Source organism: Neovison vison, chromosome 2 (assembly GCF_020171115.1).
Source record: "Neovison vison isolate M4711 chromosome 2, ASM_NN_V1, whole genome shotgun sequence".
In the NCBI taxonomy this organism is placed as follows: Eukaryota; Metazoa; Chordata; class Mammalia; order Carnivora; family Mustelidae; genus Neogale; species Neogale vison.
Genome location: NC_058092.1, coordinates 212,714,614 through 212,731,739, shown reverse-complemented (window position 1 = coordinate 212,731,739; position 17,126 = coordinate 212,714,614). Strand labels below are relative to the sequence as shown.

The window sequence follows — 17,126 nt, the reverse complement described above, 5'->3', positions numbered from 1 at the left end:
GTTCTGCCCACGCCAGCTGCGCCCCGACTGCTCTCTGCTTCTGGCCGTCCTTGGCATCTGGACCAAAAGGCCGGAGGAAGTCAGGATCTGGCTCCTGCCTCACGCCAGCCTCCCAAGCAGAGCCCACCTGCGGCCGTCCCCCACCGGCCTCCTCCAGGAGGCACAGGGGAAGTCCCAGGGCCAGGCAGCCTCTCCTCTTCCCTGGGGGGTGAGGGGGGCTGGGGGTCCTCCTCGTCTGCCTCTTCTGACACCAGCACTCCTCCCGCTGCCCCTCCAAGAAGAGAGTGGGGAAGAGAGACTGGTGACCAGGGCACGCCTGCTTTACATTAATGAGCTTCCCTGAGTGTAGTCCGGCCACCACCGAGGCCGCCTACAAAAGGAGGCGAGCGCGGGCGGCCAGGAGCAGGGCGGCTCAGGTAATTGGTTTATCTATCTGGAAGCAGGGGGAGCCATCTCAGCACAGACAGACTAGCAGTAAAGTCTCTTCCTTAAGGCTATTTCCTTTGTCTTTTCAATTGCTTGCACATCCATGTGAGAGAGGGAGAGAGTGTTAAAGAGAGAGGGAGAGGGAGAAATGTTAATTTGTGAATTAATGGCTTTTCTCAGCGGAATTGTAAATTCAAATGTCACCTCACACGGTGACACCACGGCTGGTCTGCTGAAGAAGCAATGATAAGATCCCCCACCTCCCTTGGTGCCCCTCCCTCCCCAAAGATAGCTGTGGAGTGGAACATGCTACTTTTAATTTGCAATAACAACACAACAGAGGTATGCAGTAATGACTGCCTTCCTCCACCCTCCTCCTGCCTGCCTTCCCCCCAGTCCGCTTGGCTCCCCATTTCCTCCCTCCCCACCCCTTTGCTCTTTGGAAACAACACCTCACCTCACCCCGGCTGCCCCCCACCCAAGCCCAGCCAGGGCCCGATCACATGGGGGGGGAGTGGTGGGGGGGTGTGCCTTCGAAATTGACGATGCTGCAACCCTCTCTTCTCCTTCAATAATCAGGGAATTAATGACCCTGAAGTTAAAGTGAGGCTGATACCGAGGCCCTGCCCAGCGTTGGGAAAAAGCCTTCATTGTTTTCAAGCAGGAGGCGGGCAGCAGTGAGGGAGATTCATGGATGGAGATTGAATATGCAATTTTCTTTCACCTTGCCAAGAGCTGCCCCTGGGCTGTGCCTGGCCTAAATTTTTCCTTTTACCATCTCTGCCTTATCCGGCCCTCCCACCTCCCTTCCATTCTTTCCAGAAAATTACCTTCAAAATTGATTTCCACTTTTACAAACAAATATAATGGGAACACAGGAAAAAACTTGGGCCGTGATGAATTAGGGCTGTCAGGTGCTTCCAGGTCTCCTTTGCTTTTGTTTTACTACCCGATCTGTTCTTTGTTTTTCCAAGGGCTGGAAAAAGTGCCCCCCATCCACGGAGTGTCTGACCCTCCAGGCTGCTGGGGCCTTAGCCCCTAAACCTGGCAGTGGCCCGTGGCTGAAGTGATCCGAGCCCTGAGACTCTGTTAGCCTCTTGGTTTCCCAGTGGAAGCCTGACCCACCTCCTCGTTTCTGCTCCCTGGCTCTTAGGAGCCCACCCTCTGAATTATCTCTAACCGCCACCCCCCAGCTCTGTCCCCTGACCCCCATGCCATATTCCCTCTGTCCCCCATACCTCTTAAAGTCCAGACCAGATGCAAACCTCCACCTCCTCTAATGTGGGCAGGATCAGTGTATACCTCGACTAGAGCAAATAAGAGACAGACAGACACTGAGAGATCCCGAAAGACAGGCAGGTAGAAGACTGGGCACAAGACCCGGAGATTGGGAGACCAGGCTCCTCCTGCAAGGGCTGTGAGGTTTCTGAGTGACAACTCCCACACAGCCTGAGGGTGTAAGGGTTCCCAGCCTCAGTCTCCCCAGCCTTGGGCCCCAGGCAAACCAGGAGGCAGGCTCAGGACAGCCCACCCTTTTGCCTCCAGAATGCAAGGTGGTGCCTACGGGGCCTTTTGGGTGACACTCTATACACCTGTGGACTTGGACCTCGGAGCCTTAAAAGGCTCAGGCCTGGCCTAGAGCTCTCTCTGCTCACTAGTGTTGGCGGACACGCACCTGCTCACATCTGGTGGTCTCTTCAAGTATATACACTACCCAGAAGACTGCACACCCGCCCCATACAGGCATTCCACGCCCCTTTTCACCCAAAGATCTCAGAATGGTGGAAAACGCACATTTACCCATATTTGCATAAACCACGTAAAAAATTACATGGTGTCCATTAAACAACACGCACACATTTTCCTAGCTAAATAAATACACTTACATGTGAGAGCAGAAATGCACAGCAATGGAGAGAGGGAGGGATGCTTCCATGTTAGAAAAGAAGGGGGCCTAGATTTAATTATGCGCATCTAAAATGCCTTTGGACATTAAGAGAGAACACGTGGCCCACCCAGATAATCACACAGCAAATGACCACGCAGAGATGGACAAAGGTCCTCCCGATCACACACGGGTGGCTGACATCTTTCCTCCACTCCCTGGCCCCATCCCTGTGAGCTTGTCCCAGTGTCAGGTTCCTGCACCAAGATTAGGGAACGTGGGCCCAAATAGGTTTTATTCTGACATGACTTCACTTTCCTTCAAAGTATAAACCTGCCGATTAGGTCCTCTCCCGCAGACCCACGACGACCTGCCTTCCAAGATGGAGTTGGCTCAACACTGTATCCGTGCTTCTGTGTGGTCCTCTCCACAGTCCCCCTGAAGTGAGTGCGATGCCATCTCCATTGTACAGAGAAGACTGAGCTGATCAAGGGTAAGCAATCTGCCCGAGCCACTAATATTCCAACCCGAGGGTGGCCTCACTCCAGGGGCCCACACCTTTCCCCACTGAGCCACACTGCCCAGCCACGCCACTCCAGGGACAGCCTGCTTGCCTCCACCTGGCACCCTCGTCCTCCTCCTTGCTTGGCTGGGGTCCTGCAGCCTCTTCTTGCCCAAGGCTCCTGGACCGGGAAGGTGCTGCTCATTGTCACTGCCAAATCCCCTCGTTTGCTCCACGTCTAACCTGAGCAACACCTAACTAACTCAGGAATTAAGGCTCTTTTTCCAGTTATGGCTATATCCAAAGCAGAAGGGAGATATTAAAGGCAGTGACAGGACTGAGCCATTTCCTTGCAACCTGCCTAGTCTGCAAATACACCCCTGCACGGGGTTGGGAACCTCTTAACTGCACAACTCATTGTGCACCTAATTAATGGAATGCAAAATCACGGCCCCCAGCAAGCCCACACATCAAAGGGTGATACCAACACGCAACACGCCTTCCTTCACACGGATAACCAGTCTTATACCGTATGACTTCATTTGGATTTTTGGACAAGTTATGTAATTCCTCCGTGCGCCAACAACACGCATGGACAGCAGTGCTTTAGGCTATGGCCGAAAGCAACTAGGTGAAGGCAAAGGATTCTGGTTTTCCAGCCTGAAAAAATACAAGAGTCTCTATCTTCCAGCCACATAAACCAGGGCATACAGTATTCAGGGAAGCAGTGTCCCTTCAAGGGACTCTAATATACTCAACTGAAATCGTAGCCAAAACGAGGTAAGGATCTTAGCAGGGCATTAACTGGGGATCTACCTTCTCCAACTGATGGAGAGCCGGGCTTCTGGATGCTTTGTGACATAGCTTCCTTGTCTATCCTTGGTCCATCTCCCTGTCTCATTCTGGGAGATCCTGGACTCAGGTAGGTGGACAGTGTCAAAGCTTCTTGACTAGCACATGTCTTAAAGGAAAGTCCAGGGATTTTCCCATACCTCCAATGGCATGAGAAGGCATCTCAGGCAGGCTCACAGACGCTGTCAGTTCCCTTTTCCCCGGAGTCACAGCTGATCGGCCCTTTACTAATATCTCCACAGATATGATTGTTGCAGATACTAATAACGCCGTCCATATTCCGAGTGCCAATGCCAATAATGCTCTGGGTATTATCACTGTGAACACCAATAACTACCGCTGAGATTGTCTCCAATAATGCCAGCACACGCTGCAGAGATTGTCCTCGCTAATGCCCACCACCGTGACATTGTTAGAGCTGAAGAATAGGCCCAACTGTACCCAGAGGCAGGAGCCCAGGCGGCTTCCTTGAGGACAGAGAGGCTCACGGCTTGCCCTCGGGGTACGGCACTTCTAGAGATATGCCACAGTGCGTGGGCCAAGGGAGGGGCAGCGGGGTCCTCCTGGAGGGAGATGGGCCCCTCTGCTCCCTGGAGGTCTAGTCCCTTGGCATGCATCCCCACTCCCATACCAGTGCCCTGCAGGGCACTACCCCACCCCACCCCCAACCCCGGTCAGTTTCCTTGTAGCCTGTGCCTCACGCCTGGTGGCTGAAGGACACACCTGGATGTCTGCAGCCCGTGCCTGAGGCCGCCTCCTGCCACCGGCCTGCCAGCTGCTGTGCTACCTTGGCCTGACCGCACACTTGGGCTACATCATCTTGACACATAATTATCTCTCCTATTCTTAATCATCTGAGCTGCTCCCTAATGCAAACTGGGCCTGGCTGCTTGGAGGCACCCAGGATGGGGGAGGGGGCAGAGCTGCAAAAGGTCTGCCTTTGCTCTCTCCTTTCCTCTCCCTTCCACCTGGATCCCACTGACAGGTCAACTGTGGGCAGCGGCCCGGGGTGGGCACGGGGGCAGGTCAGGGAGAACGGGCTTCCCTCACAGGTGCTGCCCTCTACCAGGGAAATGGCGGCTCCACCTGTGCTGGGGTTGGTCAGAGGAAGCGGGAGTCAAGGCAAGAGAACCACCCCCAAGAAGTAGGGCCTCGGATCCTCCTTGTCCCCTGCTGGGCCCAGGAGGTAGGTGTTTAAGCCATAGGGGAAACCGAGAGCTCCCATTAGCCCTCACCTAGAAGATGCCAACTGCTTCCTGAGCTATCTCCCCGCTGCCATCACAGTCACCCTGCCCGGAGGATGGCCTTCCCAAACCTAGCACTGCTCTTCTCCCTTCCTGCTCAGACACTTACAGTGGCTACTCATGTCTGCAGAACAAAGAACATGGTCCATTCTCGGGCTGATCTCCTGTGGCCCTAATGCATGCACTTAGCCTTAGCCTTCCCTCCCAGCCTTTCTCTCTCACCCCTTCAGCCCTGCTAGAGCACACATGAGTCTTCCCACCACAGCCCCTTCTGGTCACAAGGCACAGCCTGCCAGATAGAATTTCACACTGCCATTGTCTCTGAACATGCCCCTGACCCATCATTCAAGCCCCTCCTTGAAATGCAGCCCTTCCCACCAGGCTACTCCCTCCTGACTCTGGGTTCCCATGGCCTGGGCCCAGACCTCCATCACAACACAGCTATCTGATGGGCCTTTCTGCTCTGTGGGCTCACATGATTTACATGCCCCACTAGACTGTAAGCTCCTTAAGGACAAGAATCATATCTTGTTCTGCTTTGGGGTCCTTCAGCACCAAGCCTTTCTTGCCGCTGATGCACAAGAAAGGTTCACTGAATTGAATTGACTTGAAACAATGAAGGTGGTCAGTTGCAGGGAGGAGAGCGCTCTGTTCTGGGGCGGCTGGGCCCAACCCTGGGTGGCCACAGCCTCCTGCACTGGCCTCCTCTCAGGAGGCCCACAGGAGCCCAGGAAACAGCGCACGTTTGGCCCCAAACACAGACACAAAAGAACAGTACACAGGGAGTGGGGTCCTATGGCTTCCCCTGGCCCTGCCTGGTGGACATCTCACACTCTAAAAAATGCAGGGGCTGGTGGTGAAAGGGGGAACCCTTGGGGCCTGGGGAAGAATCTTCCAAACCACTCAGAGTGCCAGGGCGCCTGGCTAAAGCTGGAGTGTGGGAAGCCCCCAGGGAGGACTGGGACCTAGCGCCTTTCCGGAAGCCTCTCCCTGCCCATCAGGGGCTGCCGCCAAAACAACCACAATGAAATTTAGTGAGTGGCAAAGGCCGTGGCAGCCAAATGGGTTTCGATATTTTGGAAGAAGGAGAAATAGAGCCAGACAAGCTGTTTCCCTGTGAAACGAGGCCATTAGGGCTTCTGGAAGGAGGCCAACACCAGGTCATCACTGTCTTGCCAGACCCAGGCCTCTCCCATGCTCCGTCCCTTCTGCTGGAGGCTGGGGCTTTCACACTCTCTTTGCCCTCAGCCTGGGCCCAGGGAATCTCACTTTTGTCCCTTTTCTCCATTCCTTACCCTTGAACGCTACCCCAATCAAAGGCTTGTCTATGCTTGGGATGGCCATGTGATTTATTGTCCAAACAGGACATTTTTTAGAGGAAAAAAGAGATGCCAATGGGCCAAGATGCAGAGACAAAAAGCATAAATTGGGACTGTCCCGGCTAATGGGATATTCAGTGCCCAGTGTTCATCTCTGGAGGATTCTATTTCATGGGAGGTACCCTTAAAATCATACACCCTCCCTAGACCAGAAGGTTACTGCTTCCCCAGCAGGGACCATGAGACCAGGACAGGAAGCAGGCTCCAGACACTGGTATCTCCACCGGCCTGGGCTTGTGGGCCCTGTGCCCTGGACCCTCCTCTCATCGGAAGAGAATCAGATGGTCACCAAGGATGGAGGGAAACACCTCATATCTCAACATTTGTAATACGCCTTCTCCCAAGCTCCTGGCCAGCACTCCCTCTTCGAGTCCTTTCCCCTCTTCCTCCTCTTCATTTCTCCCTCTCCTGAACTCCCTGCCCAACAGTTTTGGTCGCACCTTGAAGCATTACGTGGAACGGGGAGGTGGGGGAAGGGGGCAGACAAGAGCCTGAGTGATGTCTCCTCCCATAGGGTGGGGTACAGAAGGCCCATGTCCAGCTCCCTGAGTGGTTTCAGTGGGGGCGGAGTGGGGTGCAGAATCCATGTGTCACAGAGAAAGGACACCTGGGTCAGCTGCATGTGATATCATGCCCCCATCTTCTGATGGGTTGGGATCAGGTAAGAACAAGGGCAGATTGGTCTTTAATCCTTGGGTCAGAGATCAGCTGTCTCCCCACTTCCTGAACTCCGAAGATACAGAGCTCATGCTCTCACCCTTGCACCCCGCTGGGATGTTAGGGGCAGTCCCAGCGGAAGAGGAGGCCGCTGAGGCTGCAGAGCAGATGGTGAAGCTGATGGCCAGCAGCCTGCCTCCCTCTCCAGGAGCCAGCAGGGCAGTGGGGGGACCTGGGCTTTGCTACTAAAACTGATCTCACAGCAGAGCAGCTGCGAGGCCGGGCCGAAACCGGAGCTCCGAGTCCAAGGACAAAGCATGCACAGGGAAGCCAAGCCTCTTCCCTCCTCCCTACCTTCATCACGTTTCCTCTTCTCACCATTGGAGCGAGGGATCCCCAGGATCCCATTGATGGAGTAGGATCCCACTGGATCATTGGAGGCGCTGGAAACAGGAGGGGAGGCCGTACTGGGAACTGGATGAGAGTAAGGAGGAAAGGCCATCAGGATAACAGCTGTGATCGCAGGCCGAAGCCCCAGGGCTGGGGGCAGAGAGGGGCAGAGGCAGTAAGAGGGACGGGGAGCTCATAGTCCCCCTTGTCCTCTGAGGTTTACGGGGAGCGCAGGGCTCTGCAGCCCCAGGTCTTCACCCCAGAGACTCCTCTGGGCCCTTCAACTCACTTCTTGAGGATGGAGGGAAACACCAACCCTGACTCAGTCCCAAGAGTGACTCGGTGTTTCTGCAGAAAGCGCAGCTCCTAGCAGGTCTCCCTGCATAGCCAGTTACCCGTGGGACCGGCCTGACCCTTCTAAACATGCCCCAGCTCACGGTCTCTAGGCTCCTGGGCCGGCCTTTACCAACTTTGTTTCAGAGGCAGCGGCTTTCTAGGCTCTGTCTCTGACACTCTAGGAGATACAAGAACGGGCGTGATAATTGCCCAGGAGGCTGTGGCTCCTCTCTACCAGTTGCTTCTGGACTTGAAATTACTTGAGAAGCTCCCCATTTCTCCCTCAGGGCACAGGTTAGTGAAAACACTCACTGTACAGTGATCAGCTCGGGTACAGCCTGGCCTAGCCCTGCTTCCCGGCACATGCTGTAACATGGCCTCGGAAACTATGGCTCCTGCCAACTTCAGGAGGGCTTGGACCAGCCACTCTACTTCCTGCTGGTCCAGACAGAAGGGGACAGCTGCCAAGAGGGGCAGCGGGAGAAGTAGAACCACATTTCAGCCCCTTATGCCCCAGGCCACATCTATGGCTAGAGCCCCACCAAGCGCCCTTGGGTCAAAGGGAAGACTATATGGCAGGAGACATTAGCTGGGGTTGCGGTGGGCCTGGGTCATGTCTCCGAGAGGCCATGAGCAAGGATCAGTACAGAAGGAGGCTGAAGCAGCAGAGTACAGACAGGAGGGGAGAGAGACAGATCAAGAAGAGACGGGTTAAGAGGAAAGAGGCCATGAGGAGCAGGGCAGAGAGGGGGGAACAGATCCAGAGCCACACATGCAGAGAAAGGGAAAGGCAGAGAGAGGAGGGAAAAGAGATAAAGCAGAGGAGGGGAGAAGAGAAGAAGAATTTGAAAAATCACATGCGGTAAGAAGGTAGATAGGAGAGAAAGAGGCAAGTGGAGACAGAATCAGATAAAAATAAAAGATGAGGAAGGAGGTGGAAGGGGGAGAGGAAAAGCTAAAGGATGGGGACACCTGGGTGGCTCAGGCGGTAAGTGTCTGCCTTCAGCTCGGGTCATGATCCCGGGGTCCTGGGATCGAGCCCCTCATGAGGCTCCCTGCTCAGCAGGAAGCCTGCTTCTCCCTCTCCCATTCCCCCTGCTTGTGTTCCTTTTCTCGCTGTGTCTCTCTCTGTCAAATAAATAAATATTTTTTTAAAAAGCTAAAGGAAAATCTTGATTTAGACAGAGACAGAGACAGAAAAGGAGCCGCAAGGAGATGGGGGCAGAAGGCAGAGAACAGTTCTGGTGAGTGAGTCTCTTGGGGAGATCCTGACCTCTAGGAGCTCAGGAAGAGTGTGGGCTGGGAAAGAGGGCCTGGGACCTCAGGTAGATGGGCAGGTGGACTGTTCTGTGGCAGGGGAGAGTGTCTGGCTCTCCTAGGTGGGGCCCCGCCTCTTCCCTTCCTTAAGCCCTCTTACCAATGGTGTGGCCGGGGGCAGTCACTCCCGTCCCAGCCCCATCCGGCGTTGGGTGGAAAGGTTGCTGAACTTTGGTCCTGATGATCCTGCAACAGCATCAAAACAGCATCACACATCACATGCCTACTCCTGCCAGCACCAGCTCCAGCCCAGCCCTGCACAGGGCCTCTCCCAAGCTTCCCAGCTCCTTCCTCATCCCTAGGGTTCCCTGTGCTCCCCTCACTGACTGCTTCGAGGCATAAGCCTTCAACACCCCCCCTCCAGCCCCAGAGCTCTGCAGAACCAGCGTAGTGCAGCTGGACAGAGGCGGTCTGCACGCTCTCCTGCGGTGTGCATTGTCTGAGCTGCAGCTTGATTTTCCGTGGCAAGGACTGGGGCAGCAGCAGAGTAAGTGGAGCACAGCATCTTTCCCTTTTCTGGGGGTGGGGATGGCCCTGGTGGCTTGTTGCCCTCCCTTCCCTCCTCGACCACATGCAAAGCTCCTCTGAACAGGACTCCCTGGGTCTGGAGATCATTTTGGAGCTGGCTTTCCTATTGGGACTGTACCACAGTCCTTCAGAGTTGGGGGACAGAGTAAGATTTCCCTACGTCTTGAGCTAAAAAAATAACCAGGAAAGGGCTGGGTCACAGGTGTCCCTGGAATTCCAGCATAGCTCACGGTCCCTTCACCAAATACCAGGGCCTGAAAAGCTTCTTCCTGTGTCCATGCACTGCCCAGCTCCTGCCCAGCTCGCTGGCCCAATGATTTGCTTTTCTGGGGTCTTACTTGGATCACAGCTTCTTTACTAGCCTAGTTGAAAAATCTGGCACCCACCCTGTATGCTCTGGCGGGGGCCGGGGGTGGGATCAAACACCCCAGGGCTGGGATGAGCCTGCTTGTCAGTGATCTGAGGAGCCCACGGCTCAGTGATGCACAAGACCAATGCCAAGACCAAGGAATGCTCCCCTCTGCCCACTAGTCCGAATAGGTACCCTTCAAAGCAGCTTCTCCCATGGCATTGCCCCTCCCTATACAGAAGTGTGGGGGCCAAGTTCACCCAAACCAGCCAGGTGAGTCAGAAGCCGTGAGCAGACCCTGCTCTGGTTTAAGTGAGCGCTCACGGGAAAGAGATAAGGCGCCTGCCTCACTGTGCTAGAGGTAAAGCTGGATGGAGCGAGGACACACATCGAGAGAAAGCTCAGGAGCCCCAAGGGGCCTGGGAGTCAACATTAGAAGGAGGAGGAGGAGGAGGATCGCAGCCCCTTGCAGGTGGGGGACTGGGAAAGAAGTCCCTGAGGAAGTAGATCTTCACGTAGACCTTCAGGGGAGGGCAGGGCTGATCCGAGGAAGCCACCGAGGGCAGGGAGAGGAGTGGAAGGGGCAGCAGGTGGTCTGGGAGGGGCCCTGAGTCCTGCTTCTGACTCTGCCTCTCAACAGCCACAAGAGCTCTGGGGCTCACCAATCGGTCTCTCGGGGCCTCTGTTTCTTCAGCTGTAAAGTAAAAAGGTGGGACTACAGGATCTTGAAGGGCTGCTTCCCAGTGAAGAATATTACGGTTCTAAGATGAGCAAAGCGGCTGTGGCGGGGTAGGGTGGGAGCATTATAAGCAGGTGCTGGAGGAAGGGAGGAGAAAGGCATGGAAGCCAAGTTGATTTTAGGGGTTAAAGCCCAGACTGGCCAGCCAGGAGCAGTGGAGGTACGTAAAGGAGAAAGAGGAAATAAGGCTGAAAACTTGGAAATAATGATGGTAAAAGTGATTTTCCATCTGTTCATCATCTAGTAGGTGCCCAAATTATATGCAATTTATATCACTTATACACACGACGGTTCCTTCTCCCAACAACCTCCCGAGTAGATACTATTCTCATTTTGCAGGTTGAAAACCAAAGCTGACAGAGGTTAAGTGGCTCAGTCAAGACCACACTGTTGGTGAGGGCGGAGGTAGAACTCCGTCCCTAAAACGGGTGCTCTCCGTGACTTTGTCACACTTCTGTCAACATGCAGCAGCCAGGGTTAGAGTGAGTCTCAAGCCGGGAGTGATCTCGAAATTAGAGATCCGGGTAAGGCAGCACACAGGCATGAGTTCTCAGGAAGGAAAGGAAAGAGTCTGCAAGACACTGTGAAAGCAGAATGACCAGGATTTAGCAACTGGCTGGAGTCAACCATGGCCCTAAGACCCTCAGTTCTGGGGACAAGGCAGGCTGGTGCTTTGTGCTGCTGTCAGGAGAGGGTAGGGAAGGAGGTAGCTGGTTTTGTCTTGGGCTTGCAGTGTCTGGGGTGGTAAGGGAGTGTCCAGCTGGCACAGCAGACACAGATCTTAGACTGTCAAGGAAAAGGGTATTGATAGAGACAAGGGACCTAAGGAGCGGGTGTCTGGAGGGCACCCACCTTCACAGGCTGAGGAAAAGAACCTGACCTCGAGGAGGGCTCAGAATTGGTCACATTGGAAATGGCAGGATCACGATGGGGCCATTTCACCTAAGTCATTGGTGAAGAACGTTTCCAAAAGGAGAGTATAATTCACAGCATCAATGACCATGTAAAGACTAGAGGGTACTGGGAATAAGAAGAGGCACAGATCTGGGAATCTGGGGGACGGCGGTCTCATTACAGCAACTGGGACAGGACAGAAAGAGGTTAGGGAGTGAACAGGAGGAGAGGAGGCACGTGTGTGAAAGTAGACACGAGAGCCTTCAGAAGTCTGTAGGAAAGGAAAGGAGAGGAAGTGTGGAAACCAGTGGATGGAACTGGCAGCTGAGGGGGAGGGAAGGCCTTTTAAGGTAGGAAGGACCTGGATATGTTGGCAGGCTGAGGAGGGAGAACTAGGGGGAGAGCCCGAAGTTGCCCGGCAGAATGCAGATGACTGAGAGAACAAGGCAGAGCAAGGAGAGGCAGCAGGAAGAGCTGGCGAGAGATGGTGCATTTTGAGGTGGCCAAGAGCTCTGAAAAGGAGCTTTTACAGCTCCTCTCTCTCAGCACAGCAAAAGGCAAGTTCATCTCCCTAGAGCTGGGGGAAGGTTTGGAGCATAATCACAATGGGAAAGATCAGACAGGAGCTGAGGCCCATTGAGAATGGTCTATAGGAAAAGTCTAGAAAGGGGGCTGTGCAGCTCAGAGCAGCCACTCTGAATTCATTGCAGCAAAAGCTTCTGGGATCTCACTGGGCCTGCTGTGTGGGGGCTCTGGACTGCAGGTTGGTGAGCCCTGGACTAAGGAAACCCCAGGGCTGAGGCTGGTTGACTCAGATAACTGGATGGCCTTGCGGAGTTTCTATCTTTGTTACCAAGAACCTCTGACCCCTGGGGCACTGGTGTAGATTTAGTTGAGGCAGCAGGTGATGGAAAATCACTACTCCCTGACAGCGGCTTGGGGATCCTGGGAGAGGAGCTGGGCAGGGCGCCTGCGTGAGTTACTCATCTTCTTGGTGTCCATCCATGCCCCCCCAGGAAGTGGACACTTGCTAGACTCCAGAGCTGATCTGGGGAAATTTAAGAACTGGAATCGTGGATACCTGGTGGTTATTGATTGCTGACCTGGAATCCCGTACATGACTGACAAAGCCGGGGATTATCACCAGAGCTTAAAAAGATAAAGTATAGGACTTCTGTGGGTGACTGTCTGATACTACTTTCCCGTTTCTCCTCATTCTTTCCCCATCTTTTTCATTCTTGGCACTGCAAGATAGCCAGACACAGGCATGTCCTCCACAGCCCCAGGCGGGTCTGGCCCTCAAGTCAAGTGTGCAGGTAAAGATCTTTGGGGGGATCAGTGGGGAGTCTGGGAGCCCATGTCTCTGCTAGGGAGCTAGCAAGTGCCATTTCTTATTGCCATGGGAAAACGGCCCTGTCAGGACCCCAGATCCCTACTTCTTTTTCCAGCATGTTCTCCTTCACAGGGATGGGCCCTTCCTCTCCAACCTTTCCTGGCTTGGCCTGAGCCCAGCAGGAGGCACTTGAGGAGGATGAAGAGGGTGGGCTCTGGGCCCAGTCTGCCTGAGTCTGAGTCCCAGCTCAGGGGACTTTCTCTAATGAGACCCCTGACAGTTTCTTACTCCCTCACCTGTAAAAGAGAATAATAATACTGTCCACCTCCCAGGATTGCTGTGAGGTTTAAATAAGATAATGCATGTCAGATGGTTAGTATGATGGTTGGCTCAGTAAATGCTAGTGCTGATAATAAAAACAACGTCTAGGAGTAGCCATGCTCCTGTGGGTGGCCATCAGGGCCAGCTGCCTTCTATTTAGGGACTGAGCCAGGTGCAGGCAGGAGGCCTCGAAGGCCGACAGTGCCACCCGACAGAGCATCAAGAAGACAAGAAGCAACAGCAGCAGGTGTCGTAGCCTGACCGCAAAGAGGCGCATCAGAGAGACACTCAGTGAGACAGACTAGGGCCCTCCGCCCAGGATCTCTGGGAGGGATCCACAGACAGCATGAGCCCCAGCTTCTTCGGGGCCCAGTAGATGCCAGGCGGCCGTGACTGTGCTTCCAAGGATAAATGACAAGGCAGGTAAAGTCACTCTTTCCTTGGTTAAATTCCCAGGAGGCCTCCACCTCCCAGCAAGCTGGAGATCAAAACAGTTTCATCAGCTCTGTGAGTTAGAATGAAAGCAGGTAATGAGTCTCCTATTAACAGTTTGCTAAACTCATGGAGAAACCGAGGAGCTCTCAACATTCTAAGAAAGCGGCAAGGAAATCCTTCCTCCTCTTCTGGTTCTCCTCCTTCTCTCACTTCCTCTTCCTCCTCTCCTTCCTTCCTCTGTGTGTCATTCTCTGTCTCTCTGCCCCGTGGCTCTCTCTGCCCATCTGTGGGTCTCCCCTCTCTGGGTCCGTCTGTCTCTCTGCGCCCCGTAGTCCCACTGTGGCTGTGTGAGGTTATTGATTCCTGGGAGCTGGGGGAAAGCAGGAGGCAGGGCTGGGGTGCAGGCTCGGGGATGGAAATAGAAGGCTATAAATTATTTGTGACAGGAAAGCAATAGTGGCAGAGTGCTGAGCACAAGTCCTGTGTCACTATTAGATTCCTTTTAGCCTGATGACACTGTAAAAAAGGTTAAGTGTCTGCTGGAATCGTACACCTGGGGGGCCGGGGCAGCCTAGGAGCAGAACAAGCCACTGAGAGCAGGTATATCAATTCTCCAGGCCAATAATATTCCACTCATTGATCGCCACGCAAAGTTCAAAAATCTCATTACAGCCAGGCAGACCGGGAACTTTTTACAAATCAATAGAATGATATAATGTATGTATACTTAGTACAAATGTATCTATTCATCTATCCATCCATCCACGGTCCGCCTCAGGGTTTCCAAGTTAACCTACCCATCATATTATGTTATGTTATGTATGATATTATATTGCATTGTATTATATGATAATAAATGGTGTGCAAAAACTCCCCCTGAGGTGGAGACAAGGAGAGGTCCTATTAGCATCGAGGTGACCTCAGACAGCTCACCTTGGAGAGAGTTAGGTGACAGCATAGCCAGGGTGAGGCTGGTCAGGATTTCTAGGAGCAATGCTTCCTTAACAGGAGCCCCAGGAATAAAATCCATTGTCTACTGAGTATTTACTATGCATTAGGCAATGCTCTACGTGCCCCTAATAGTTTACTTAATCCTCACAACAACCCATTTTGGAGATACGGCATGTTGCAATTTGCCCAACGTCACCCATTTAATAAATGGCCAAGTCTGGGGTTTGAACTCAAGGAAACTAAATGCAAGGTCCACGCCTGTAACCACCACGCTAGCCTACCTCCAGAAAAGAAATGTCCTGTAGCCCAGAATCCAAACTCCTGGATTCTATTTCCAGCCTCTTCTGTTATGTTCTGAGAAACAAAGGGCAGGGGGCTCCCTGAGAGTTAGTATTCCCTTCTCTAAAATGGGAGTAATAACACCTGTAGGAACCAGCCGCTGACGACGTGATATCTACATGAGATCTCCAAACACGTCCCCATAAAATCCTGTCTGGCTGCCTGGAGCAGACGGCTTTCCCCGCGATGAAATTACTTCTTAGCAGAACGGCAGGTTGGTCCCAGGCTTGGCCATGTTACTGGTTTGCTGAAAGGGTCTTTAGGGCAAGAATTCAGGTGTCTGTATACACGCGCCATGCACATGTATAAATCAGTTCAAACTGTCCTAGGGTAGACTGCCCACTTCAGAGTTTTTGCAGAAAATATTTCATTCCTCGCAGGGGGAAAGTCTGTCCTGATTTGGTAAATCAAGGGAACTCCAGGGGTCGACAATGTCTCAGCCTGGCTGGCCCCACAGCCCACTGAGCCAGGGGAGTGGTGGCAGGGCCTCCTTCTGCGCCCTCGGGCTTCCTGGGCATTAGAGGCTGGATCATTCCAGAGGACAAAAGGATATTTGCTTCAGCAAAGGACATTTTGCACATAACTGTTTCAACACAGGCCTTTGAGAACTGCCTCTGCAGGGTACATGTCCTCGGGCTGAGCCCTGAGTCAAGTTGGAACAGCACAAACAGCTGGAGACTTTTCATGGCAGAACTTCAAGTGAACTGTCATAGATTATTCAGGAGAATTTCACCTCCCCTAAAAATGGTTCCTGCCTCATGATCCCAGCATCCTGGGATCCAGTCCCACATCGGGCTCCCTGCTCCGCGGGAAGCCTTCTTCTCCCTCTGCCTCTGCCTGCCACTCTGTCTGCCTGTGCTCACTCTCTCTGACCAAAAAAAAAAAAAAAAAAAAAAAAAGGTTCCTGCCTCCCTATCCTCCTGAGAACTTTGAGGAACAAGGATTTCCCCTCCATACATCCCAGGAATCAAAGCCCTCACATTTAGGACCGCCCCCTCGCAGACAAAACAGCATCTGTCCAACCTGCTCTCCCCACCGCAGCCCAGAAGTGCTTGGTGCAAAGTCATCTTCCCAGGCTCCTGCTCCGCAGTCTGTGCAGGTCAGAGTGGCTCGCCCATGCCCACTCAGACCCCTGCAGGTTTCAGCGCGGACAACCACCCACAGGTCAGGCAGGGTCTGTGCGTGAACATGGCTGTGGATGGGAAGCTTCCGGCAGGAACTTCCGTTCTGGCTAGAGCATGATAGAGCTGGAATGCTGGGCTTCCGAGCTTAAGGACCCCCGGCCCGCCCCCTCCCGCAAATGCGCCAAGAGCTTCTGCCTCCTTTGTTGCCTCTCAGAAGGCATGACTGAGCTCCAAGAGATGAAAAGCTTGCAGAAGAGCTTCCTCAAACCACTGTCCTTGAACCACCTGCGTTGGAATCCCCTGGGGGGCACTTTAGCCCTCCTGATTAAAATGTCTGATGGTGTTAAGGCCCAGGACTCTGTATTTAAGCAAATTGCCCAGATTATTCTTAAATCCTATAATATTTGAGAAGACTGGCTTAAGCCAGGGAGTGAAGAAACCACACTTGTGGTAATATAGGGGAGTCTTGAGAGGGTTGAGAGAAAGTCTTAGAAGGCTCAAAGTTTCCTTACTCTTATCTGTCCATCGACATTTCTCTCCATCTGCTGATCCTGACTCCCACTGACCCAGGAACCAAAATTCAAGAAGCTCTCACAGTTCCTCGGTGGAAACTAAACTAGAGGTTAAAAATAAAAATAATTTCAAAATAGGTTTTTGTACATTGCCGGATACTAGATTCCCACTGGATTCCTTGGCTATCACCTTAAATAGTATTTCTTTAGCTATCCTGCATCAACTTAGCCTTCTAAGATTGGCACTACGGGCGATAATCCTTCCACCACGTGTCCCCGGGAGCCCAGGCCAGATACAATTTACCAGGCTAGATGGGCCATGGGACTGGCCCAAGGGGGCAATAGTGATGGTTTATATGATGAATGGTAAGCATATGGATTGATTTAACTTCAAGATATGCATAGGTTTAAAAATTAAGGGGCAATGTGTTTAACTAACCATTTGGAAACCAGTCTGCAGTGCATGCCAAGCCCAGAGCGTGACCAGACTAGCTCCTTTCACCACCAGCCCTGCCCTCATCTGTCAGGGCTTCCGGGCTAGAACTGGGGTCCACCAACTGTTCACCCCACGGTCCTGCTTGGGAAGCCCAGAGGCTAGAAGACTGGCCGGATG

At 53.2% G+C, this 17,126-nt stretch overlaps 1 protein-coding gene across 1 annotated transcript in view; it reads right to left on the bottom strand.

Annotated features, from left to right (window-relative positions):
* The window catches only part of PAX2 (paired box 2), a 78,603-nt gene that overhangs the window by 38,183 nt on the left and 23,294 nt on the right, over window positions 1-17,126 (bottom strand). Inside the window, 2 exon segments of the mRNA XM_044240319.1 lie at window positions 7,300-7,419; window positions 9,089-9,174. Of these exon segments, the coding sequence (XP_044096254.1) occupies window positions 7,300-7,419; window positions 9,089-9,174 (206 nt within the window).